A 26,729-nucleotide genomic window follows, 5' to 3' on the forward strand; every position below is an offset into this window, starting at 1 on the left:
TGACCTGAACGCCGCACCGTCGCTTTTCTTTCGTCATCTTCGTGTGACTGTTTACAGACAGCAGGGCATGTTGCTTTAGTGTGAGCTGGTTTTTGTGCAGTTTTCTTGTAACTTTTGTGAAAATGACCATGGACATGACTTTCCTCGGGACCGGCTCGGCCTACCCGTCTCCTCACCGCGGCGCCTCGGCTCTGGTGCTGCGGACAGAGGGGGAGTGCTGGCTGTTTGACTGCGGAGAGGGAACCCAGACCCAGCTGATGAGGAGCCAGCTCCGAGCCGGTGAGCCACTCATTGTTGCTCCTCAGAAATCCTGTTGAAGACATTCAACTAGTGTATAAGAAACTAAAACCATGTCCTTAAAGTTACTGCAATCGAGCCAGCCTCCACTTCGAAAAACATGGTCGAACTAGCCCCACGTTGTTTTGCCGTACGTGTATATAACAGGCATTACGGTAAGAGTATGTCAATGATGAATTAATAAAGAATTAAATAAAAATACATAAATAACTGAATGATAAAAAAAAACGAATAAATATTAAGTAATAAATAAAATGAATAATAATAGAAAATAATTTCCTCCTGCAAACTATTTCAGAGAAAAATTGAGGCTTTGTCATTTCAATTGTGTGAATAATTAGTCAAACTTGATAATAAAGAATGAATATCCAAGGATATGAATATGACTTCAAAATGACAGTACACCACCTCACACTGTCATTGAGAAACTTCCTGTTTCCACAGACCAATCCGATGACAGCTGACCACGAGAGTCTTTCAGACAATATCAGGACAGTCTGATGTTGAATCTCAAGATTAAAGTACTCTGAAATGTCATATATGAACTGTGTGTCCTCTAAATTCAGATTAGAATTAAACATTCTCACATTCTCAGTGGGGGCTGAGACCCCCAAAAGTCAAATCCAAGACTTGTACCTGTTACCAACCTGTTGTAACCTGATACAACAATACTGAAGACAGACTTGAAAGGATGTCGAAGAAAGAGAGAGGGTGAGCACACTTTTGACAATTTATAAGGTCCTTGATCTAAGACACCTCTGGAATTTTTTGTTAACATTACAAATGCAGGCAAGGACATTATGTTTGCTGATTGTGTCATTATCAGGAGATCCAGCCTAAGACAGCTCATTGTTTCAGTTATTTGGAATATAAATTGATGGCTCTGGTTGACCTTAATATGTAGATATGAAGCCTACATACAGATAAGCCCAACACACACAAAGTATGTCAAATTATGTCCCTTCTTTAAATCTGTCAAAGTAGTTACAGTCATAACTTTGTCTGGGATACTAGTGTAACAGCTCTGGAATCTATTTGAGCAGGATATATAACAGGAAAATGTATCCTGTCATGCTAATATAACGTGAATGAGTCTGTTTCCACATGCAAATAAAGTCTGTGGAAACAGGAAGTTTCCTTTTAATTCTAATCTGAATTCAGAGGACACACAGCTCATATATGACATTTCAGAGGGCTTTAATCTTGAGATTCAACATCAGACTGTCCTGATATTGTCTGAGTGACTCTCTGAGGTGGTCTGCCATCATTCTGAAGTGAGATTGATCTGTGGAAATTAATTCTTTGTTATTAAGTTTGACTAATTATTTACACAATAAAAATGAAATGACAATGAAATTTTTATTTATTTATATATTCATTCATTATTGACTGACTGGCACGCCCTTACCATAATGCTTAGTATATACACGTACCACAAAACAATGTGGGGGCTAGTTTGACCTTGTTTGTAGAAGTGGAGGCTGACTTGACTGCATTTTAAAGTTCCTTAAAACAAATCTTGAATAAACTTTTACTTATTGGTGCAGCCAGACACTTACTTTTTCCATCCTGTCTGAAAAACCTCTTACGACTGCCCAGTTAAGTTACTCTTGTCTGTCCAAAAGTAGAGTACAAAAGTTCATCGAAAATTGAAAGTAGACTTGATCATTTTAGAGGGCACTTAAAATATGTTAAAGTACAAGAAAAAGACACAAAACCACAATAATGTTAGGTCCTTATTATAGCTGCAATGACTATCAATTAGTTGCCAACTCGCCAACTATTCTGATAATTGATTAGGCTAATTGTTTTGAGTCATTTTTAAGAAGAAAATCTCCAAATTTTCTGATCCAGCTTCTCAAATGTGAATATTCTCTGGTTTCTTTAGTGCTCTATGATAATAAATTGAATATCTTTGGGTTGTGGACAAAACAAGACATTTGAGGACGTCACCTTGGACTTTGGTAAACAGTGATCGGCATTTTTCACCATTTTCTGAAATTTTATGGACCAAACAACTTATCAATTAATCCAGCAAAATAATCAACAGATTAATCAATAATGGAAAATAATCAATAGTTTCAGCCCTAGTCCTTTTCACCTCTTACCTGCCAATGAAATAGCAGCTAATATCATGTGAATAAAGTCTCTGACCAGCATGTCGTATTCTAGCTGTATCACAGTCTCACAGTGTATGAAACAAACTATAAAACATGTAGAGTGACTATTCCATTAATAACGTGTCATGTTTTCCACTCAGGTCGAATCACCAAGGTTTTTATCTCCCATTTGCATGGAGATCACCTCTTTGGTCTGCCTGGTCTCCTCTGTACTGTGAGCCTTAACTCCAACCCCGACCCCCAGCAGAACCTGAACTGTGTGGACATCTATGGGCCCCGGGGCCTCAGGCACTTTCTCAGGGTGACTCTGGGCCTCACAGGGTCACAGCTGCTCTTCCCTTATGCTGGTAGGTTGCTACTGTGTGTCTGAAACCTCCCACAAAGGTAATCAGTTGTTCAGACGGTGACTGTGTGAATATTACAGTTCACCCAGATATAGATTTGTGTAAATTCAACAAACTCTAGTTATATTGTGTCACTGTTATTGTACTTCATTCTAATCTACTCCTCTCTGATCTCATCCACACTGTGTATGTTGCTGTAGTACACGAGCTGGAGCCCACATCTGACCAGAGTCCAGAAGAGGGGCAGCTCAGTCTGGAGGTGTGTGATGGTTTTGGTTATTTCTATGTAAAGAATAATCCCACCTTACCTATCAGTACAGTGCTAAACACTACAGTATTTATTTGTCATGCAATAGGCTGTTTTCAAATATCAAATCTGTGTCCGGTTTCCATTTTTTTTATCTACGATATGAAAAAGCTGATTCTCTATGGTCTATATGGCCTGTAGTTTTGATCTATATGGCAGATTTCACACTTACAACCTTTAATAAAATATTTGCATATCTTGTCACTAGTGGCATATCACAGACTTTCCCTTCTGTTCAGAAAATGTTAACGCTGTATTTTATTTACATCAATTTTGCCATGTTGTTTTGTGTTTGTTTGTTTCTATGTCCAAAATGTCAGCTGTTGTTTGTTGTTTTTACTGAAACATGTTTTCTCTCTCTCTCTCTCTCTCTCTCTCTCTTTCTTCAGATGACAGCAGAGTGTGGTCCTCTGCACCCACAGGAGCAGCCAGGAAGGACAATCACCCTGGATGTCTCCAGTGACTGTTACACCCTCTTTGAAGACAAGAAGTTTGTGGTTAAGGCCTTCAGGTTGTTCCACCGCATCCCCTCTTTTGGTTTTTGCATTCAGGAGCATGATCGACCTGGAAGACTTAAGACTGAACTACTGAAAGAACTCGGTAAATGTGCTTTATGCCTCTTTTATATCTCTTGTTTCTTTATGTGGACAGTTGTTGTTGTTAACATACAAATGTGAAGAGAGACCAAAAAAGTATACCTGTTAATACCAGTTGCATATTGTAGGTGGTTCTTTAAGTGTCCCATGTCCAGTGATATTATTGGACATGTGAATATAAAATATTCTGTTAAGAAAACAAGTGAAATGCAGTTTATAGTGTGAGAAGCAGGTCAATAATTATTGATAAAATTATAGGCTGAAAGTTTTACGATTAAAAACACACTTTTCCTGCAGGTAAAAGTAGGGAAAGACACATTTTGAATAGTTTTGGTATTTATTGTATAGTAGTACCAAGTATTATTGCACGGACATTTTTGCATTTACTTACTTGCTGTTCTATTCTAATTTTATTGGGAAATTATTTGTAGGACGTGTGTTTGTTGGCCAGAATGCGGTACTAACATGCCCAAATCTATGAGTCTGATTTAGACAGAGGTCACCCAGTACTGTGGCAGGAAAAAGGTGTCCTCCAACCTGTGGATTACTCTGATTCATCTCATTGTTTTATTCCTCAGGTGTGAAACCAGGTCCGCTCTACGGACGACTGAAAGCGGGGGAGTCGGTGACTTTGGAGAACGGACATGTGGTGTCGTCTTGCGATGTGCTGGAAGAAGCCATTCCAGGGAGGAAAGTCTGCATTTTAGGGGACTGCAGCTCAGTGCTCGGGGAGGGACCGCCCGGGTTTTGCAACGGGGCGGACATTCTGGTTCACGAGGCCACCCTGGGGAACGAGCACAGAGAAAAAGCAGTGGACCACGGACACAGCACACCTGAGATGGCAGCGGCGGTGGCTCGGGCCTGCTGTGCACGGAGGCTGGTGCTGTACCATTTCAGTCAGAGGTACAAACCCTGCTCCCTGCAGAAGGAAGGAGACGAGGACGATATCTCAGAGCTCAAGAGACAGGCTGAAGAAGCTCTACAGGACAGTGATGTAGAAGTGATTCTGGCTGAGGACTTTCTGACTCTACCTATTCCTCTCAGAAGACCGAGGTAATGAAAAACTGATTTAGCCTAGTTTTTATATTGCTGGTAATAGATCTGATTAAAACACAACAGCTGTTTGTTTGTCAATTAAATTGTAAACTACTTTTGGCAGTTGTTAACTTGTTAGCCATTACAAACGTATCTGTTTTACCATCTTGTGATTTGGAAAGTACGTATACTGCTAATTTTAGCTTTTCTCCCTTTTTTTAAGATGCATTTTATCCAGTTGAACATCTGTTGTCACTGAATTAGTCGAACATTACAAGTGTATTGCCAAAAGATTAAGATGAGGATTCACTTTTCTGGAGCTTTTGATCACATCATACTGTCTTCATCAGCAGATGTACTGTAAAGCTCAACTTTTAAGCTAACATGGATGAGAACTCCTAAAAGTGCTCAGAAAAAAATGGAAAGTTTGAACATCTACACTTCCATGGTGACTGAGAAAACGGTCAAAAGCTCCAGAAAGAGCAAGTGCGCTTTGAGCCGAGATTATTTTGTCAAATGCTGTTTTCAGTGGTCTAGAATGAACAGTCAAGCAGGCTTGAATAATCATCCCACAATGCAGTAATTGGTGATTCTCCAAATGAGGCCCCAAAACAGAATTTGGACCAAATTTTTAGTCTTATTAATTCAAAAGAAATTTCAGTCTTAATGGTGGTTTCTTCCACTTTATGTCAATCATTTACTAAATACTACAAACAAAAATGAATATGAATGAATTAGAAGATTTTAAAGAAGAAGATTTTTGCTGTGTGATGACGAGTAAAGAACATGCGATCATCTCCGAACCTTTTCCAGAGCTTTATTTCTGGATCTGTACACAAGGTATTAAAGTACAACAGAAAATACAAAATAATGTTTAACAAAAGGAAAAAAAAACAACTCAATGTTTATGTACAATTCTTATAAACAATAAAGATAGCTTCTTGAACATTTCTCATAGTGAAGTTTTTGATTGTCTATATTTCTGGATATACATTTTTAAGTTTTGTAGGTTTTTTTATTCACAAAGGTGTTTTTGTTTTCATCAAAGAACTCGTTATCTTTTTCAAAACCACAACTGCTATACTTTTTTTCTTCTCCTTTTTAAACTTCAAAACACAATACAAAATATAAAATAAATTTGTTTAGTGCTTGCTTGCACACACAAGTCTCATACCAGAGATATCAATAAAATATCACATTTTCGAGAGTTCACAGGGTGGTGAAAAACCTACTTCTACTACTTAATGGCCTTTACATTCTGACAGTTTTTCTGAGTCTTTGTACAAACCACAGGTGAAATAAATATCACTGCACTGCTAAAGCTAGAAGAGCTTGGAGGACCTACTGCATTATGCACATTGCATTAAAAGAGAAACTAGCTCTCCACATACTTAGAGCAGCAGCCATCCCTTTACCATCAAGACAAATATAGACGACGACATGTAAAAAGATTTTTTTTTTTTTTGAAGAAAGAAAGATGAGCGTCTTTTACAAATGGCTGCAAGTTTCGAATGCAAAAAAATTTGCAACATTGATTAATATCAATACGTCTCCAGGTAAAGCCGTTTTCAGTGGTACACTTGAAACAGACACAGCTGGCATGCGTGGTTTCAGCTGTGTCCCCGTGTCTGGGTATCATGTCTTTCCAAAGAAAAAAAAAAAAGAATAAAAAAATTCAAATACCAAGTCAACCAGTAAAATGCAAAACCCAAAATATCTGTACATATCTACAAATTATTGCCATTTGACAAGGGAGGGGGAAAAAAAAATTAAAACCTTTGTATCAACACAGATTCACAAGTGTAAGAGGTCAGTTAATAGACTTTTTAAAGGCTATTTGCTAATTATTTACATGAAACGCAGAAGTGAATCATCTTCTCTGACGCTGGGCTTGGAAACTGAATTACTTGATCAAACTTAATTATGGTTTATCGGCATGAATCCTGTCTGTACACACACACGCACACACACAATGGTGAGAACTATGGACATGACAAACGATGTAACCCTGAAACAAACTACGTATTCATATCACAATGCATAGATAAATTAAGTAAACACTACTACTGCATCCAATCAACTGACGATGACCCGCTAAACATTTTACAATTCACAAATATGGACTTCAGTCAAGAGAAACGGTTCCATTTCTGCTACTAGACTCCAAGAAATTGTCGACCAGATTAAACAAGTCATCCTCTAGTCAGACTAGGTTAGGCAGACGTTGGATACAATATCAGAGTGGCTTTTAAATAAACATAATACTGCTAGCTTAGGTTTACGCAAGCTTGCTAAGTGGTCTGAAAATGGGGCTATGTGGTTTAGAAACATTTTTAAACAAAATTTTTCACAACAATAAACTTGACATTTTCAACTAATCTTTCCTAAGAGTAGCAAGAGAGAAACCATCAAAGGATTGAACAAAATCTCAAAAAGGTAAAAATATGCAATACTTCACTGTGCCTGATGTCTGTGTTTCAATGGCTATTAACCCAACTAATATATTTTACATTGCAATATTGCTGTGACATGGTTTGCTAGTCTGATATCCTCCTTACAAGAAGTAGGATATCAATAACTTGATATCCAACTATAAAATGCTCTGATTATGTTACTCAGGTATTCTTGATTACCTCTTTAAAAAAATGTGAGAGAAAAAAAAAAAGAATAAGTATAAAATCTGGGACTATAATTTGAATTTGACTACATGGGATAAAAATGAACTGTTATAAACATTCACATGTTCCAGTTTGGCCACTTTTAGCACTTTAAAAGTAAACAAGCAGACAAACTACTGACAAGCTTCCACAGGAGAGAAAAAAAAAAAAAAAAAAAAAAAAAAGCAAAACCAAACTGGAAGGCCAAAGCAGCTGATGGCCTCCTGCGACACTTCCTGGTCTCCAAGCTCATCTTCATGCTAGTGTTGCTCTTCATACAATATGTAACCAGGTTTAATTGGGGACACATAGAAACCATTTTCACCAGCCTGGTTACTAAAAAGTACCTGTAAACCAAACACTAAATTTAAAAAAAAAAAAAAAAAAAAAGTACCACTTCAAACAACAAAGCAACTACACGCTAGAGGAGGAAAACTACTGTAAGATGATTTTGGCAGCTGAAAAGAATGGCAGGATAACATACTGTAGCTATGACGATGTTATGTGTAGATGTGAGGGAGGAAGATACACAACTCTCCTACTGCAGCCTCTGGGCCCCACTGTACATGGACGTTACACATCTCAAGACCGCAAAACAAAAATAAAATAAATGGCTATATAAACTCTTGAGAGAAATCAAGATTTTAGTTTTATATGATAGACATCACTGATGTCATATTACACAAAAAATGAAAACAAAAAAGTATATTCATATACATATATATATATATATATATATATAGATATATATATATATATAATAGAATTTAAACAAATTGGATTCTCCAGTGAGGTCAGTCTTATGTACAAGCAGGAAAAGGGGTTTCAAAAGGGAAGAAGAAGAAGATGAGGAAGATCACTCTGACTGAAGTGCTGCAGTGTGCTGTGTGTGGTGCCGCGCATGTCCTCCCAGAAAGCCGTTGGGCTCACCGCTGCCAGCCAAGCTCCCAAAGTCTGTGACAGACACTGCCATTTTGGCGCCGGTGATTCGGTGGTGGTGCGTCGTTTTCCGCCGCGCTTCAAAGTCCACTCCGAGGTTACCTACGGAGACGTCGTTGATAAAGGAGTCAGGCAGCGCCATCTTGAGTCTCTTTGAAGGCCGCTCGCAGTCCTTGTTGACACAGACTCCTCCTAGCTGGCCCAGGTCCGAGTGGTAGAAGCCTGCGTCGAGCATGTTTAGGCAGTCAGGGTCCGCACCGTTGGAAGGGAACCCGAGGGATTCCTCGTGATTCAAGGACCCGCGATGGAGGCTTTCCAGGGGAGGAAAGCTGTAGGAGTCCAGGCAACTGACCTCTGCAGGGCTGCACACCGTAGCTACGCTGTTACTCAAAGCTGAAAGGAGACCGGACACCGAATTAACATTTGATCATTTCAAGCAAAATGAGACTCAGGAACACGTGATGACTGAGGGGAAAAAACAGCGTGACATTAAAAAAATGAGGAAAAACAAATAAAATAATCAATTTCCATGATGTTACTTAGTATTCCTTTTCCATGACTGCAGAATTCATTCCCATTACTGACCTGTGAGATCGCTGGCAGTGATGGAGTTAAGCAGGCTGAGCTGTTGGTCTGTGGTGGTCTCCAGCCGTCCTCCTCCACCTGCTCCTGAGCACACAGAGGAAGAACTGTCCACTGCCAGTCCCTCTGCTTCATCCACCAGCCTGTCCATCAGGTCACTGCATACAATGAAACGTGTTTCATTGTAAAAGGGGTTTGTTTTTCCAAATTATGTGCACTTTCACCATTTTAACCAGAGTTCATTGTGTTAAAACAAAAGCACAGGAATGCAAACAGATTCACTGCATCTTCTGCCACTTACGTTACACCAGGATAGCTGCTGTACTTTTTCTTCCCGAACCGATTCTGCTGCACGAAGAAGTCAAAGCGCTCCGACTTTTTCCACATGTAGTAAAAAGCCACACATTCTGCTACAGTTCGCGTTGTGACCTGAGGAAAAGGAATTATTCAAAAAGGGGTGAGAAACTTTCAGAGCTTTCTATGTGTACAGTATGTTCTCATATCATGATGTAAGACTCACTTTGTGTTTCTGTATGAGGTGAAAGTTCTTGTCATACATCTGTAGTGCGTGTTCAAAGTTCTTGCATTCCTCCTCGGACCACTGGGGCGATTTTTCTGAAATGAAACCAATTTAGAAATATAATATTGGTGCGAAATAAAGTGATACAGATGTTAAAAAAGGGTAGCTTCATATAGTAAACTGAGAACACAGGACTGGAACAAATGAAGACAACAAATGGATCCAAGATCTTTTCTGTAGGCACGTTGAGTGTACAAAGCAAACAGCTACAGATATGCACAACATTTGGCTTTGTCTTTACTGTTTGTTCCTGTACAGAATGATTTTTGATTGCCATGTGACATAAAATTCACTATGAGCATCATTGCAGCTCACTGCATACTAACCAGCGAGTTTGTGCTTCCCATTCACGCTACATCAAGAACTAGAGATTCACTGATAGTATGGCAGTAAAAAGTAAAATGCTGAGCAGAATACAGTTTTCTGTCAATGGTGAGCCAGAGGGAAGGAAGCTCTTCTCACATCAAAATGAAACAAAGAATGAGTGATGTGAGAGAATGTGCTCAGACTCTTTCACAAATTACTGTAGGATTGTTAAAAGGGGGATGATTCAAGCTTTAAATGGGAGGGGGGAGGGGGGTATTAAATTTTGATGTAAAAACTCTACAGTGCTGATATTACAGTTTAGTCTGCCATCACATTAGAAAGGACAAATTATGTCTCAGACTTAGGGAGGCATATTTATGTGGTCCAATTTAGAAATAGAGTGGATTCCACGTTACGCTACAGTACAAAATGGGATTGATGTCACATAAACGTCACATTTAACTTTTGTTCTGAACTTAAATATTTCTTTCTAAATGTATTTTAGAATGTATGGCATTTTATTCTCTTTTTAGGTTGCCTCTTCAACATCTGGCCAGGAAAATTGGTCTTCTAGGCCAACAACTGGCTCATTTACATTTACTTGTTTTCCCCCCTGTTGATTAATGAGCATCGTCCCTGTCCCCTCTTATCTCCTTAAGATGTTCTTCAATAAGATGCTTTTATAATACAATTTTTCAAATTCATGATCCAATAGAAAGAAAACCCCCATAAACTTCTCCCTGCATCTACCTTGATGTACCTACTCTGTTGACTGTCAAACTAAATGCTAACCAAGCAGATTGTTATGCCTGGGTAGAAGCTTTTTTTAATTATTTTTGGATAACCTGGTTGGGATGACAAATCTACCCTACACCTATTATACCACCAGAGAATCTTGTTTGGCGATTTATGCTGTCATGCAGTCATTTTCTCTGTCAAAACAACAAGTTAAGTTTGACAGAATGCCCACAGTGTATTCACTGCTATCCAAAGTACCAATGACATTTGCCTCATGTCAGGAATGATGCGTTTCCTACTGCAGGCATTTATAAGTTGCTTCCTTTGCTTACCTTTTGAGGATTTTATGCGGCTGCAGTATCTCTCTAGTGCTTCACGGGTGTTGTAGTTGCATTTGACAAGCTCATGCAAAGCCTATGTGGAGAAGAAGGAATTGGTCAAGACTGGAGTATTAGCCAAAATAAATTATTTGTACCACAGAAACAAATAATCTTAATCTTCAAAGCGCAGCTGCAATAGGATGTGTGAATGTGAAATTCAGTGGCATATTAAGCAGATTGCATATGCTCACATACATTGCCAATAACATGCTCATCACTGTGTTACAACATGAAAGAACTGATGAATAAAGACGTGCCTGAATAAATAACTGACCTGCTCATTGTCTCGGACGTGCATCCCTGGTTTGTCACATCCTGTCTTTTCATCTGTTGTCCGTGACAACACTTCAGACAGAAAACTCCTGACCTTGTTTTCTGGTAATGTACCTGGGCTCCATAATAACTCATCTTCATCTTCATACACTGTATGGAAAGCACATCACAGTGAGATCAGTCACCTTGTGATCTTGTCTTTAATTGTATGGACTGTAACGTTGTAAACAATCACATTAAAGAATATATCTGCGCATGTGCAAAAAAAGAAACAACAGTCACCTTTCTCCCCATCTTTGTAGTGACAGAGGCAAGAAGGAACATCTGCTTGGTACTGTGTTCCCACCATTATTTCCTATGATAAAAAAGTCGAATAAAAACACAACATATTTAAATCCAAGAGCAAACTAGTATTGAGTCCATGTCTTAACGTGTTCCAAAATGAAATGTGTCATTTACCTTTCTGGAGTCCTCTGGGCTCGGGCCATCGTCATCACACTCTGACTCTTTATCACCGTCAGAGATAGTGTTGGCTGACAAAATAAAAAAACAACAGATAAATACCTCACTTCTACCCAGAATGGATCTGGATCTCTGGATGAGCTAGGTGCGGAATGATGTAGGTCCCCTGCAGCTGTCCTGGATGAAAGTCTCTGAGGTGATAGAGGTGTGTATCTGGTTTGGATGGCAGGCTGGGGGAGAGAAGGAGATACAGTTCTCACAGCTGGTCGAGGGGGCTGGGGATTTAAATTGGCAGCACTGATCCGGGAGCAGACAGTGCTGTGAGGTCTAGGACACAAATGTCCTCTCTGCAAGTTGTTTGATCCCCCTGCAGTTTCCACTGTACTATTTAAATGGTTATCAGAATTACTGCTAGACAAACTGTCCATACTGCCTCCTCCCTCTCTGTCCCGGGCTCCATCTCCATGTGTCTCAGTTCTCTCAGTCTTTCTGGGTCTATGTTTTCCTCTCTCCCTGCCGTTCTCCCTGCCTCCTACATGTTCAACTCTCTGTCTTTCTTCATCTCTGTCTTGGTTTCCCTCTGTCCATCTTCTTCTGTTGTCCTCACTGCAGGTCTTTCTGTGTGCTTTCCTCCCAGGTAGGGCAGGTCTCACCAGCTGCTCCACACTGATCGTCCTTCCTTCTCCCACTGGATTTGCATTCCTCCGCCGAGGCTTCCCTATCCTCAAGTGTAGGGTGTCAGTCTCACGGTTACTGTCCTCTTCACCGGCATCGTCAGTTCCATTTTCCCCAACTCTGCTCGAGCCATATACACCAGTGGCTCATGGTGTACTTCAATGGACGTTACTGAGAGGTCAAATATGTGAAACATGGAGTGTCTCAAGGAAGTTGTCTTAGGCCGCTCCTGTTCACAATTTTCACTAATGATCTTCCTCTAGTATTAAAAAGAGGGACGTGCTTCATCGTTTGCCGATGATTCCACAATATATTTGGCAGAAGCAACAATCAGTGATTTAAATAGAACAAACAAATAAACAAACCTAAAGCCTAAAGTCCATGCCTTTGGCTCTATGGGGCCCTAGCGCCAAGCTTTAGAATATACTAGAAGTTCAGGCTCCAAATCACTTCTAAAAACTCATCTGGCTTTGAAATTATATTTTTTTCATGTTTCATGTATTTTGGTACTGTTTGTACATTGTTGAATAATAATAATGATGTTGAATAATAATATTTTTAAAATTATACATATTCTATGCTACTTTTTTCTCTTAGACAGTATAACAAATGTTTCACTCTCACTTGTTTGAACTCAAATCAAATTTATTAAAGGCTATACATTACAAAATACATTTTCTGATTATTGAATTATTATTATTATTATTATTATTATTATTATTATTATTATTATTATTATTATTATTATTATTATTACATGTTCTTGGGAGGGGGTGGCACTGCATCTGTGGCTTATTGCTTTCAATTGATAATAAGTTTTTGCATGTCCTGCAAAATTCATAGTTTCTCTGTGACATTGACAAACCAGTGGTCTCTCTCTGCTCTATATCTCTTGGTACACACACACACACACACACACACACACACACACACACGCACACACACACACACATTACTGTGCATAACTATTCCTACATTCTATTAGAGCATTCTATGACCTCACAGTGTAAGTGTTCTATCCTTCACAGTGACACAGAAGACATTCACAGTTCAGTTCATTTCAGACCTATTCTCCACAGTGAACACCAGTGAGTTATTTATCTGCACGAAACTACAAACAGTTAACTGAAAGAGCAAAACACACCACTCAAAGTGAGGAAAACTGCAAGAAAGAAAAGTCATTAAGAGGAGGAGGAAAGAAAGACAAAGACAAAAAGTACACTCAGTTCTATTGAAGATTTCTGAAGACAGACTGGTAAGTAAGTTAGTAAACGTTTAGACATTCATTTGCACGATTTGAAAATGTAAAATAAGGTGATGAAGAGGTTTTTAACTAAGAAAATTCTGTGAAGCAGCAGCAGAGAGTGAATTTTCTCAGTGGGAGCTGGAGGACAGGGAGTTTCTGTTCATCCTGCTTTACAAAGAGACAAGATGAAAAATGTTCAGCCATAATACCTGAACAAACTACATCACAGATAAATTAATCCAAAAGAACAACAGTAAAGCTACATATTTAATTGCATAATTACCTAAAAAAATCTTCAAATCAGTATCAATAAAAATGCTTTTTGGTGATAAATTTTTAATGCCCAGCTTCATAATGTTGTGCCAATGCTGGTGCCTCGATGAAAGCATTAATATTACACAATTATGTACATACAGTCCAGACAGTAAGTGTTTGGATAGTTGCCCATTTTTGTTCTACAAGCCCTGTGCTTCAGCACATTCAATTTGAAATAAAGTAATGGATACTACATTAAAGTGCCAAGTCTCAGCTTTAATTTGAGTAAGTTTACATCAATATAGAAAGAGCTGACAAATTATCATACAGTATGCATTCTTTGCAGTACTATAGAACATATTACAATAGACAACAATGCACTGTAAAATGTAACTTAGTAGTTTCAGCATAAAATTTAAGACTAAAAGGCTGCCTCATTTTTTTTTTAGGTTAAGTCAACAATTACAAAAGTTACCAAAAAAAAAAAAAAAAACACCAAAAGTTATCTTGACTAAAAATTGCATGTTGTATAAACCCATCTTAGTTTAGTGGATTTAGATCTGTTAATTTATTGGACTGCTTAGATAGTTGAAATTGTATCTAATTGAAATCAGAGTAAATTTGGTTTTCATTTACATTTTCATAATTTGAAGAGATTTTTCATTGTAGTTGGCATTGTTTTTATTGTTATGAAGAAATTTAAAATTATACCTCTTTTGAAGGAAAGGGTTTGAATACATCTTCCACCACTGCTTGTAGTTCAAAGTTTGTGTTTCTCCACTAGATTCCTGATTCAAATATAAAGGACAAAGAAGCAGAGAACATGGATGTTGAAAATCTTGATGATCTGATGAATTGTGACGACATTTGGGAGGACGAAGAGTTCACCCTCCCTCGTCCCCCGTCAGCCATCAGTGAGGAGAGTGCAACATCAAACGCCTCCTCATGGTGTTCACTCAGTGGGGAGAGCATATCAACATATACCACTTGGGGTTCCCGCACTGACTCTGAAATCTCAGAAGTGATCACACCATCTTATGAAGATGAGGAAGATGAGACTGAGATAGAGTCAAGCTCCAGACTGTCCATCAGGTCAGAAGAGAGCACAAGGCCTGTCTCCAGCGCTGTCTCAAGTCGCCAGGCCAGAGACTCTCATTATGAGGTTCTGAGGGCTTTGCCTTCAGGACCTGCAGGACATGATGGATATCCTGTATTCACACAGGACGACAAAAAAGCAGCAGCAGCAAACTTGCAACTAGCTGGAGAGGTCATTGATCAGGTCAACTCTGTCCTATCCATGACCATACAACCCTCTATGGATGGAGGATCCTTCAGCGTCACTACTGCTGACAGCTGCCAGGTGTCAGACGACAAAACAGCCAAGAAGGCTTTGGAGGGAGCCATGGTAACCATGAAATCTTTCATCACAGGACGAGGCACTACAGTGAAGAGAAGGATTCAGACACAGAATGGTTTCCATTCTCACAATAAAGAGGAGGCACTGGCAAGACAATTTAACCACAAGATGAAGAGGTCACTATGGCGGAAGAAGAGGATTCACCCAGCTCCAGAGGAACATTTGGTTAAGGCAGGCATGTCAGGCAGCACTGACTTGACATCTAGAGGCATAGGAGGATGGTTGTCCGCTCCGCTAGAGTTGGTGGACTATGTGGAGGACGAGGACGTGGCACCAGAAGACATTGTTTCATCTCTGTCTTCTACTAGCTTTATTAAACCAGATCATCAGGTGGTTGAAATTACGACTGATGAGTCCACAGATGAGACGAGAACTTCTTCTCAGTCCAGTGACTTTGGCGATGAAGATGAGGAAGAGGAAACCTTTAGCCAGATCTCTGTGGACCAGTCTCAGCCTGCGTCCAAGTGTCTGAGCAACAACCAAGATTATGTGGCGGAGACCAAGGCTAGTAAGAGCAAAGGGCTCTTCAGCCTCTTCCGCAGCATCTTCTCAAAGGTGAGGATGCATTTACATGAAAGTTCTAATGAGTGACACTTTAAAAGTACACCAGAATAGACCAGATCCAACCAGATAACATTTTACACTTCTTCATGAGTTTTGAAGCCATGAAACCTCTTCTGGACCAAACAGCAAGCCTATACTGGAAAAAAATTACCTGATTGTCATCTTTTTGTTGAACTGTAGGCATTTATTTGTACTTCTGTACTGACCTGGTTTGTTCTTTTTATTTCTTCCCCAAAAGAAGAAGAAGATAAAGAATGAGGAGCAGAACAAGAAGGCTTCTACTGAGAAACAAACTAAACAGCGTCCTGTGTTGATGCGGCTGTTGCACTCCAGTTCAACAAGCAGCCATTGCCTTACAGATTAAAGACCAGAATCAGGATCAGCTGGCCTGATCAACCCCCTCCCTCCCCTTCTATTTTACTATTACTTTACTCTTTCTGTCTACTTCTCCCTTTTTTCTCTCCCCTTTCCCCCCCTTTCACCCTCCTTCTCTCCCCTTCTATTTTACTTTTACTTTACTCTTTCTGTCTACTTCTGCCTTTTTTCTCTCCCCTTTCCCCCCCTTTCACCCTCCTTCTCTCCCCTTCTATTTTACTTTTACTTTACTCTTTCTGTCTACTTCTCCCTTTTTTCTCTCCCCTTTCCCCCCCTTTCACCCTCCTTCTCTCCCCTTCTATTTTACTTTTACTTTACTCTTTCTGTCTACTTCTCCCTTTTTTCTCTCCCCTTTCCCCCCCTTTCACCCTCCTTCTCTCCCCTTCTATTTTACTTTTACTTTACTCTTTCTGTCTACTTCTCCCTTTTTTCTCTCCCCTTTCCCCCCCTTTCACCCTCCCCCTCTTTCCCTCCCCCCAACCCCTCCCTTACTTTCTCTCCCCCACCCCCTATCCCCTCCCCCTTTCTCTCTCCCCCATCCCCCATCCCCTCCCCCTCTTTCCCTCCCCCAACCCCTCCCTTACTTTCTCTCCCCCACCCCCTATCCCCTCCCCCTTTCTCTCTCCCCCATCCCCTATCCTCTCCCTCTCTTTCTCTCCCCCTGACCATTCAGGGCATTACAGTTGCTGGCACTGTAACCTACTGCAATATTATTTTATTTGGATATTAACTGTGTTGTGTTTTTTTTGTGTGTGTTTCATCTGCTTTTCTAAATGAGTACTTGAATATTGATGGTTCTAATAGTTTGTTTGACACTTACATGATAAGGATGAAAAGGAACATGACTTTGTATGTTTTTAAAAAACCAGTCTGAAGTTCCTAGATTCCTATAATACAAATGGAGTGCATCATGCAGACAGAAGAAGTGGTACAGTAAAGGAGTAAGCCATTTACTTGTATTTTATTAGTTTAATCAGTGAATCCACTTTGAATGATAAAGCACACTCATACCATCAGAACGATACAACTCTGAGCAGATGCTTAAAAAATGTTACTATTCCCTAAAGTATTTCATTACATAAACACCATCAAAACCACAAATACACAGGGCTGGGCAGATCTTAAAATCTCTCTGATAAAAGGCCCACAACACTCAGAACAATAAAAAACAGCAAGCTTGACTAATTAAAAATGACTTCCTAGTTTGCCTTCTAGTAAGATGAACAGAAAATGTAGAAATGTTGTGAAACTGTACATTGTCATATCCTGACAAGTTGAAGTGCATCAATTCTGATTCCTCTAGTGTTAAAGTGTTAAGTCCTGCTAGCATCCCCTACAGAGTTCATTACAGCCATAATATGAAACTCAAGCTCCACTTTCTGCTTGATTTGTAAACTGTAATACAGCCAAAAGCTTCAGAACAAGCCAGCCGGTAAATTAATCTTGTGTTGAGACTCTTTTGTCAACTGCTGTTTCCAAATCTGATTTAGCTATTCTTAGAGCCTTAGCGGAGCTAGTTAAGCTTGTCCTGAGGGTGCCACTAGCAGAAAGGTCATGGGGTCATTAAAATCTAAAGGGTTCATCTTCTGGTGAGCAGGAATATTCACAGTGTCGTATCAAATGATTGGATAAACATTATTTTTGACATGAATTATATTTTGTTAACTGTACATGCACCTTTGTGGAAACTGTCCGCTGACAGAGTATTTATAAAGTTGTGTTAAGTACGTCCATGTGTGTTGGTAGGTTCGTGTGTCAAGTCTTGTTCCTTAGATAATATTCAACCAGTTATCAAAGTTACAGGCTCGGCTTCTATTCTCTGTTCCAATCTTCCATAATTATTCATATTATTCAGTTATTCATAATAAGTTATAACAATCAGATTAATCTTTTTTATTTTTCATCTAGGAATTGAAAGGGGTTAAGGTAGTATGAGAAGTTGACTCATAATTAACACTGGACTATTCAAAATTTGAGTTATATTGCAGAAACATCTTAAAATGGATATCTTGACAGTTTAGTACGGTTTTCATCCTCATACACGACGAATGTCTCAACAATTTGTACTGACATTATTAACGCACTTGATGCTAAAGGGTAATGGTGGTTACAAGCAGATAGATTGTGTCTAGCAACACATAGTTATAATGACAACAAGAAGTAATGTTAACAAGTCAGTCTGAACCATCTGAAGTATCAATGCAGATTTCTCTATTTTGTATTATTGAGATCATTACAGCACATAAGTTTCACAAGGTCATAACATCCATTTCTTAAAGTCAAAGATCCTCTTAACTATTTTCCAGTTATATTTCACATCCATGTCTGTTTGATTTACTGCCATTTTTTGTTTGTTTGTTTTTTTTTAACCATGCCATGAATGTCCATAAGATCTTTATTTTTGCTTCATGTTCTAACAGGCTACTGTAATTTGCTGTAAAATGTGAGAATTGAGTAACTTTCACCTCATAAACTCAACACAAACGCACAACCTCCACTGATGAAATGTTTTTTTTTCTCTCTCTCTCTCTCTTAAAAAGTTAGTCAGTTACTTTAAATTTACCTTACACACTGTTGTCATGGGCATTGGCAGTATTGCCAGGATTTTTTTTTTCCAGTCATGCATTAATTCTCAGATAGGTTTGAATGAGATTCTAACCACCTGCATTGAAGTGCCTGCACAACATTTGATATCTGTTCATAATTGCTCCATGCTCCTTGATGTAGAGCTCACAAAATGCTGCAGGCAGAGCTGAAGAAAAACATAGAAGCACTGCTATTATACAAATTGCTGTCAGTGTGTATTGTACGAAATCAAGTAAGTGTGTAGTATCCAACGTGCAGCTTTTGCCCTGATAAACTGTGCAGCTTCAACTTTGCCTTCAACAAAGTTTTCTCATAACTTTTAAAATAGTTTTATCTTAAAGAAACAATTTAGAGACAGTTCTTTTTTTAACTCCATTAATCGTTCATCCAGTTGTTGTAACTGACTGTAATCACCCAGTGAGAGTTTTTACTGTATCAAATAAGAAATTGTTGCTTGGTTTGCTCATGTTATTGTTGCTGTGTCCACATTTCCTCTATATTTCTCCATAAGTGTGCTAAGTACTTTGTGTCTGTGTTTCTAAAATTTATTTTTGTTACACAGTAGAATTGCCTTATGTTTGTATGCAGAGAGCAGCATGTTTGTACTGCTGAATAATACTTTCGTGCTGATTAAAGTGCAGAATAAAAACGTTTACACATGCACCTTTGTCTGCTGATTTTATTGTTTTATGAGACAGAAGAAAGCATTCAGAGCAGAAGTTTTTTTTCTCTGCTGTTAAATAATCACTGTTATTTGTTAATTGATGTAATCCAGTACAAATCTTATATGACACATATTTAAACTCATATATGTAATAAAACAGTATAAAGACAGGAAATGTGTCTTTTAAGTTATAGGGAGTTTTTTTGTGCTCTTGTTTACTAAATTGGTATCCCAGTTATAAATGAGATGTAAAGATAAGCAGAGAAATTTTAAACGGATTTTTAAATCAAATCAAAGCAGGTTTTAAATGAAACAATAAATTAAAGTTAAACAAGTCCTAAGAGGGAAAAAAAGAAATCCGACCTGACCTGAACGCCGCACCGTCGCTTTTCTTTCGTCATCTTCGTGTGACTGTTTACAGACAGCAGGGCATGTTGCTTTAGTGTGAGCTGGGTCTTGTGCAGTTTTCTTGTAACTTTTGTGAAAATGACCATGGACATGACTTTCCTCGGGACCGGCTCGGCCTACCCGTCTCCTCACCGCGGCGCCTCGGCTCTGGTGCTGCGGACAGAGGGGGAGTGCTGGCTGTTTGACTGCGGAGAGGGAACCCAGACCCAGCTGATGAGGAGCCAGCTCCGAGCCGGTGAGCCACTCATTGTTGCTCCTCGTAAATCCTGGTGAAGACATTCAACTAGTGTATAAGAAACTAAAACCATGTCCTTAAAGTTACTGCAATTGAGCCAGCCTCCACTTCGAAAAACATAGTCGAACTAGCCCCCACGTTGTTTTGCCGTACGTGTATATAACAGGCATTACGGTAAGAGTATGTCAATGATCAATTAATAAATACAAAAATAAATAATAGTAAAAATACATAAATAACTGAATGATAAAAAACGAATAAATATTAAGTAATAAATAAAATGAATTGCAAACTATTTTAGAGAAAAATTGAGGCTTTGTCATTTCAATTGTGTGAATAATTAAGTTAAGTCAAACTTGATAATAAAGAATGAATTTCCAAGGATCAATATTAATTCAAAATGACAGTACACCACCTCACACTGTCATTGAGAAACTTCCTGTTTCCACAGACCAATCCGATGACAGCTGACCACGAGAGTCACTCAGACAATATCAGGACAGTCTGATGTTGAATCTCAAGATTAAAGTACTCTGAAATGTCATATATGAACTGTGTGTCCTCTGAATTCAGATTAGAATTAAACATTCTCACATTCTCATTGGGGGCAGAGCCCCCCAAAAGTCAAATCCTAGACTTGCACCCGTTACCAACCTGTTGTAACCTGATACAACAATACTGAAGACAGACTTGAAAGGATGTCGAAGAAAGAGAGAGGGTGAGCACGGTTTTGACAATTTATAAGGTCCTTGATCTAAGACACCTCTGGAATTTTTTGTTAATATTACAAATGCAGGCAAGGACATTATGTTTGCTGGTTGTGTCATTATCAGGAGATCCAGCCTAAGACAGCTCATTGTTTCAGTTATTTTGAATATAAATTGATGGCTCTGGTTGACCTTAATATGTAGATATGAAGCCTACATGCAGATAAGCCCAATACACACAAAGTATGTCAAATTATGTCCCTTCTTTAAATCTGTCAAAGTAGTTACAGTAATGACTTTGTCTGGGATACTAGTGTAACAGCTCTGGAATCTATTTGAGCAGGATATATAACAGGAAAATGTATCCTGTCATGCTAATATAACGTGAATGAGTCTGTTTCCACATGCAAATAAAGTCTGTGGAAACAGGAAGTTTCCTTTTAATTCTAATCTGAATTCAGAGGACACACAGCTCATATATGACATTTCAGAGGGCTTTAATCTTGAGATTCAACATCAGACTGTCCTGATATTGTCTGAGTGACTCTCTGAGGTGGTCTGCCATCATTCTGAAGTGAGATTGATCTGTGGAAATTAATTCTTTGTTATTAAGTTTGACTAATTATTTACACAATTGAAATAAAATGAAATTTTTATTTATTTATATATTCATTCATTATTGACTGACTGGCACGCCCTTACCATAATGCTTAGTATATACAAGTACCACAAAACAATATGGGGGCTAGTTTGACCTTGTTTGTAGAAGTGGAGGCTGACTTGACTGCATTTTAAAGTTCCTTAAAACAAATCTTGAATAAACTTTTACTTATTGGTGCAGCCAGACACTTACTTTTTCCATCCTGTCTGAAAAACCTCTTACGACTACCCAGTTAAGTTATTCTTGTCTGTCCAAAAGTAGAGTACAAAAGTTCATCAAAAATTGAAAGTAGACTTGATCATTTTAGAAGGCACTTAAAATATGTTTAAGTACAAGAAAAAGACACAAAACCACAATAATGTTAGGTCCTTATTATAGCTGCAATGACTATCAATTAGTTGCCAACTCGCCAACTATTCTGATAATTGATTAGGCTAATTGTTTTGAGTCATTTTTAAGAAGAAAATCTCCAAATTCTCTGATCCAGCTTCTCAAATGTGAATATTTTCTGGTTTCTTTAGTGCTCTATGATAATAAATTGAATATCTTTGGGTTGTGGACAAAACAGTGATCGACATTTTTCACCATTTTCTGAAATTTTATGGACCAAACAACTAATCAATTAATCCAGCAAAATAATCAACAGATTAATCAATAATGGAAAATAATCAATAGTTTCAGCCCTAGTCCTTTTCACCTCTAACCTGCCAATGAAATAGCCTGAAATAGCAGCTAATATCATGTGAATAAAGTCTCTGACCAGCATGTCGTATTCTAGCTGTATCACAGTCTCACAGTGTATGAAACAAACTATAAAACATGTAGAGTGACTATTCCATTACTAACGTGTCATGTTTTCCACTCAGGTCGAATCACCAAGGTTTTTATCTCCCATTTGCATGGAGATCACCTTTTTGGTCTGCCTGGTCTCCTCTGTACTGTGAGCCTCAACTCCAACCCCGACCCCCAGCAGAACCTGAACTGTGTGGACATCTATGGGCCCCGGGGCCTCAGGCACTCAGGGTGACTCTGGGCCTCACAGGGTCACAGCTGCTCTTCCCTTATGCTGGTAGGTTGCTACTGTGTGTCTGAAACCTCCCACAAAGGTAATCAGTTGTTCAGACGGTGGCTGTGTGAATATTACAGTTCACCCAGATATAGATTTGTGTAAATTCAACAAACTCTAGTTATATTGTGTCACTGTTATTGTACTTCATTCTAATCTACTCTTCACTGATCTCATCCACACTGTGTATGTTGCTGTAGTACACGAGCTGGAGCCCACATCTGACCAGAGTCCAGAAGAGGGGCAGCTCAGTCTGGAGGTGTGTGATGGTTTTGGTTATTTCTATGTAAAGAATAATCACACCTTACCTATCAGTACAGTGCTAAACACTACAGTATTTATTTGTCATGCAATAGGCTGTTTTCAAATATCAAATCTGTGTCCGGTTTCCATTTTTTTTAATCTACGATATGAAAAAGCTGATTCTCTCTGGTTTATATGGCCTGTAGTTTTGATCTATATGGCAGATTTCACACTTACAACCTTTAATAAAATATTTGCATATCTTGTCACTAGTGGCTTATCACAGACTTTCCCTTCTGTTCAGAAAATGTTAATGCTGTATTTTATTTACATCAATTTTGCCATGTTGTTTTGTGTTTGTTTGTTTCTATGTCCAAAATGTCAGCTGTTGTTTGTTGTTTTTACTGAAACATGTTTTCTCTCTCTCTCTCTCTCTCTCTCTCTCTCTCTTTCTTCAGATGACAGCAGAGTGTGGTCCTCTGCACCCACAGGAGCGGCCAGGAAGGACAATCTCCCTGGATGTCTCCAGTGACTGTTACACCCTCTTTGAAGACAAGAAGTTTGTGGTTAAGGCCTTCAGGTTGTTCCACCGCATCCCCTCTTTTGGTTTTTGCATTCAGGAGCATGATCGACCTGGAAGACTTAAGACTGAACTACTGAAAGAACTCGGTAAATGTGCTTTATGCCTCTTTTATATCTCTTGTTTCTTTATGTGGACAGTTGTTGTTGTTAACATACAAATGTGAAGAGAGACCAAAAAAGTATACCAGTTGCATATTGTAGGTGGTTCTTTAAGTGTCCCATGTCCAGTGATATTATTGGACATGTGAATATAGGCATAAAATGTTCTGTTAAGAAAATGTTGTTAAGAAAATGCAGTTTATAGTGTTAGAAGCAGGTCAAAAATAATTGATAAAATTATAGGCGGATAGTTTTACTATTAAAAACGCACTTTTCCTGTGGGTAAAAGTAGGGAAAGACACAACATTTTGAATAGTTTTGGTATTTATTGTATAGTAGTACCAAGTATTATTGCATGGACATTTTTGCATTTACTTACTTGCTGTTCTATTCTAATTTTATTGGGAAATTATTTGTAGGATGTGTATTTGTTGGCCAGAATGCGGTACTAACATGCCCAAATCTATGAGTCTGATTTAGACAGAGGTCACCCAGTACTGTGGCAGGAAAAAGGTGTCATCCAACCTGTGGATTACTCTGATTCATCTCATTTTTTTATTCCTCAGGCGTGAAACCAGGTCCGCTCTACGGACGACTGAAAGCGGGGGAGTCGGTGACTTTGGAGAACGGACATGTGGTGTCGTCTTGCGAGGTGCTGGAAGAAGCCATTCCAGGGAGGAAAGTCTGCATTTTAGGGGACTGCAGCTCAGTGCTCGGGGAGGGACCGCCGAGGTTTTGCAACGGGGCGGACATTCTGGTTCACGAGGCCACCCTGGGGAACGAGCACAGAGAAAAAGCAGTGGACCACGGACACAGCACACCTGAGATGGCAGCGGCGGTGGCTCGGGCCTGCTGTGCACGGAGGCTGGTGCTGTACCATTTCAGTCAGAGGTACAAACCCTGCTCCCTGCAGAAGGAAGGAGACGAGGACGATATCTCAGAGCTCAAGAGACAGGCTGAAGAAGCTCTACAGGACAGTGATGTAGAAGTGATTCTGGCTGAGGACTTTCTGACTCTACCTATTCCTCTCAGAAGGCCGAGGTAATGAACAACTTATTTAGCCTAGTTTTTATATTGCTGGTAATAGATCTGATTAAAACACAACAGCTGTTTGTTTGTCAATTAAATTGTTAACTACTTTTGGCAGTTGTTAACTTGTTAGCCATTACAAACGTATCTGTTTTACCATCTTGTGATTTGGAAAGTACGTATACTGCTAACATTAGCTTCTCTCCGTTTTTTTTAAGATGCACTTTATCCAGTTGAACGTCTGTTGTCACTGAATTAGTCGAACATTACAAGTGTATTGCTAAAAGATTAAGATGAGGATTCACTTTTCTGGAGCTTTTGATCACATCATACTGTCTTCATCAGCAGATGTATTGTCAAGCTCAACTTTTAAGCTAACATGGATGAGAACTCCTAAAAGTGCTCAGAAAAAAATGGAAAGTTTGAACATCTACACTTCCATGGTGACTGAGAAAACGGTCAAAAGCTCCAGAAAAAGCAAGTGCGCTTTGAGCCGAGATTATTTTGTCAAATGCTGTTTACAGTGGTCTAGAATGAACAGTCAAGCAGGCTTGGCATTGTGCCTGTCCCCTCTGTTCTCCTTAAGATGTTCTTCAATAAGATGCTTTTAAAATTTAAAATATACATTATAATACAATTTTTCAAATTCATGATCCAATAGAAAGAAAACCCCCATAAACTTCTCCCTGCATCTACCTTGATGTACCTACTCTGTTGACTGTCAAACTAAATGCTAACCAAGCAGATTGTTATGCCTGGGTAGAAGCTTTTTTTAATTATTTTTGGATAACCTGGTTGGGATGACAAATCTACCCTACACCTATTATACCACCAGAGAATCTTGTTTGGCGATTTATGCTGTCATGCTGTCATTTTCTCTGTCAAAACAACAAGTTAAGTTTGACAGAATGCCCACAGTGTATTCACTGCTATCCAAAGTACCAATGACATTTGCCTCATGTCAGGAATGATGCGTTTCCTACTACAGGCATTTATAAATTGTTTCCTTTGCTTACCTTTTGAGGATTTTATGCGGCTGCAGTATCTCTCTAGTGCTTCACGGGTGTTGTAGTTGCATTTGACAAGCTCATGCAAAGCCTATGTGGAGAAGAAGGAATTGGTCAAGACTGGAGTATTAGCCAAAATAAATTATTTGTACCACAGAAACAAATAATCTTAATCTTCAAAGCGCAGCTGCAATAGGATGTGTGAATGTGAAATTCAGTGGCATATTAAGCAGATTGCATATGCTCACATACATTGCCAATAACATGCTCATCACTGTGTTACAACATGAAAGAACTGATGAATAAAGACATGCCTGAATAAATAACTGACCTGCTCATTGTCTCGGACGTGCATCCCTGGTTTGTCACATCCTGTCTTTTCATCTGTTGTCCGTGACAACACTTCAGACAGAAAACTCCTGACCTTGTTTTCTGGTAATGTACCTGGGCTCCATAATAACTCATCTTCATCTTCATACACTGCATGGAAAGCACATCACAGTGAGATCAGTCACCTTGTGATCTTGTCTTTAATTGTATGGACTGTAACGTTGTAAACAATCACATTAAAGAATATATCTGCGCATGTGCAAAAAAAGAAACCTTTTTTTCTCACATCTACTACCATGGTGTCAGCTTTTTTCACTCTCGGGTTGATAGGCAGAGCACAGAGTGAGTGGTTATGTGTGTGCATGTAGCTGTCACAAAAAATATAGTTCCTCTTAAATTTCCTTTATGAAATGCCTGATTTTCAGTTTCTGCTGGTGCATCGTTGTCAAAGTCTTCCAGTGTACTTGTACTTCAGAAACTCCCAGACCCAAAGAAAATGTCAGGATAACCTGTTTAATGGTGCTTTGCTCAGACAGGTTGATTCATTGTTCCTAAATAGAGCATATATGGAGGAAGAGCAAGAGATTCTCAGTAATTCTCAGTATACTTTAGGTTAGGTTTAGAGTTAAGTTAACATGAGATTTGCTCAATCCTGTGATTTATGTGGGGGGTTGAAATGTTTAAAGACATTATAACCACTGAGTATTTTTTACATTTTACAGTATAATTTTGTTGGTCTTGATAAAATGTTAATTTTCATCCTTATTTGCGTCGACACAATTTACACAATCCTACAAAATGTTCAAATTTATTATTATTCAAACGTATTATTATATTGTTATTAAAGGAATATTGAAGGCAAATGGTGTACTTCAATGGACGTTACTGAGAGGTCAAATATGTGAAACATGGAGTGTCTCAAGGAAGTTGTCTTAGGCCGCTCCTGTTCACAATTTTCACTAAT

At 38.8% G+C, this 26,729-nt stretch overlaps 3 protein-coding genes, 1 long non-coding RNA gene and 1 pseudogene across 4 annotated transcripts; 3 read left to right on the top strand and 2 right to left on the bottom strand.

Annotated features, from left to right (window-relative positions):
• Window positions 1-22: 22 nt before the first annotated feature.
• Window positions 23-5,534, top strand: LOC137198460 (zinc phosphodiesterase ELAC protein 1-like). Its single transcript, XM_067612346.1, has 5 exons — window positions 23-279; window positions 2,558-2,764; window positions 2,962-3,020; window positions 3,458-3,668; window positions 4,243-5,534. The coding sequence occupies exons 1-5, from the start codon at window positions 123-125 to the stop codon at window positions 4,719-4,721; spliced, it is 1,113 nt and encodes a 370-aa protein (XP_067468447.1). The 5' UTR covers window positions 23-122; the 3' UTR covers window positions 4,722-5,534.
• On the bottom strand, window positions 5,492-11,739 carry LOC137198452 (mesoderm induction early response protein 3-like). The gene is made up of 8 exons (XM_067612333.1): window positions 11,614-11,739; window positions 11,437-11,509; window positions 11,156-11,304; window positions 10,834-10,915; window positions 9,398-9,492; window positions 9,179-9,306; window positions 8,881-9,035; window positions 5,492-8,688 (listed from the first exon to the last, which is right to left on the bottom strand). Exons 2-8 carry the CDS (start codon window positions 11,501-11,503, stop codon window positions 8,213-8,215), a joined length of 1,152 nt encoding a protein of 383 aa, XP_067468434.1. The 5' UTR covers window positions 11,504-11,509; window positions 11,614-11,739; the 3' UTR covers window positions 5,492-8,212.
• Window positions 11,740-13,333: 1,594 nt separating this feature from the next.
• LOC137172279 (uncharacterized) lies at window positions 13,334-16,628 on the top strand. Its single transcript, XM_067576611.1, has 3 exons — window positions 13,334-13,546; window positions 14,577-15,764; window positions 16,012-16,628. The coding sequence occupies exons 2-3, from the start codon at window positions 14,616-14,618 to the stop codon at window positions 16,135-16,137; spliced, it is 1,275 nt and encodes a 424-aa protein (XP_067432712.1). The 5' UTR covers window positions 13,334-13,546; window positions 14,577-14,615; the 3' UTR covers window positions 16,138-16,628.
• Window positions 16,629-19,773: 3,145 nt separating this feature from the next.
• LOC137198468 (zinc phosphodiesterase ELAC protein 1-like) lies at window positions 19,774-25,451 on the top strand (annotated as a pseudogene).
• LOC137198477 (uncharacterized) lies at window positions 25,445-25,935 on the bottom strand. Its single transcript, XR_010931647.1, has 2 exons — window positions 25,767-25,935; window positions 25,445-25,526 (listed from the first exon to the last, which is right to left on the bottom strand). It is a non-coding gene; the product is annotated as an uncharacterized lncRNA (long non-coding RNA).
• Between the last annotated feature and the right edge of the window lie 794 nt (window positions 25,936-26,729).

Source organism: Thunnus thynnus, chromosome 2 (assembly GCF_963924715.1).
Source record: "Thunnus thynnus chromosome 2, fThuThy2.1, whole genome shotgun sequence".
NCBI classification, from domain to species: domain Eukaryota; kingdom Metazoa; phylum Chordata; class Actinopteri; order Scombriformes; family Scombridae; genus Thunnus; species Thunnus thynnus.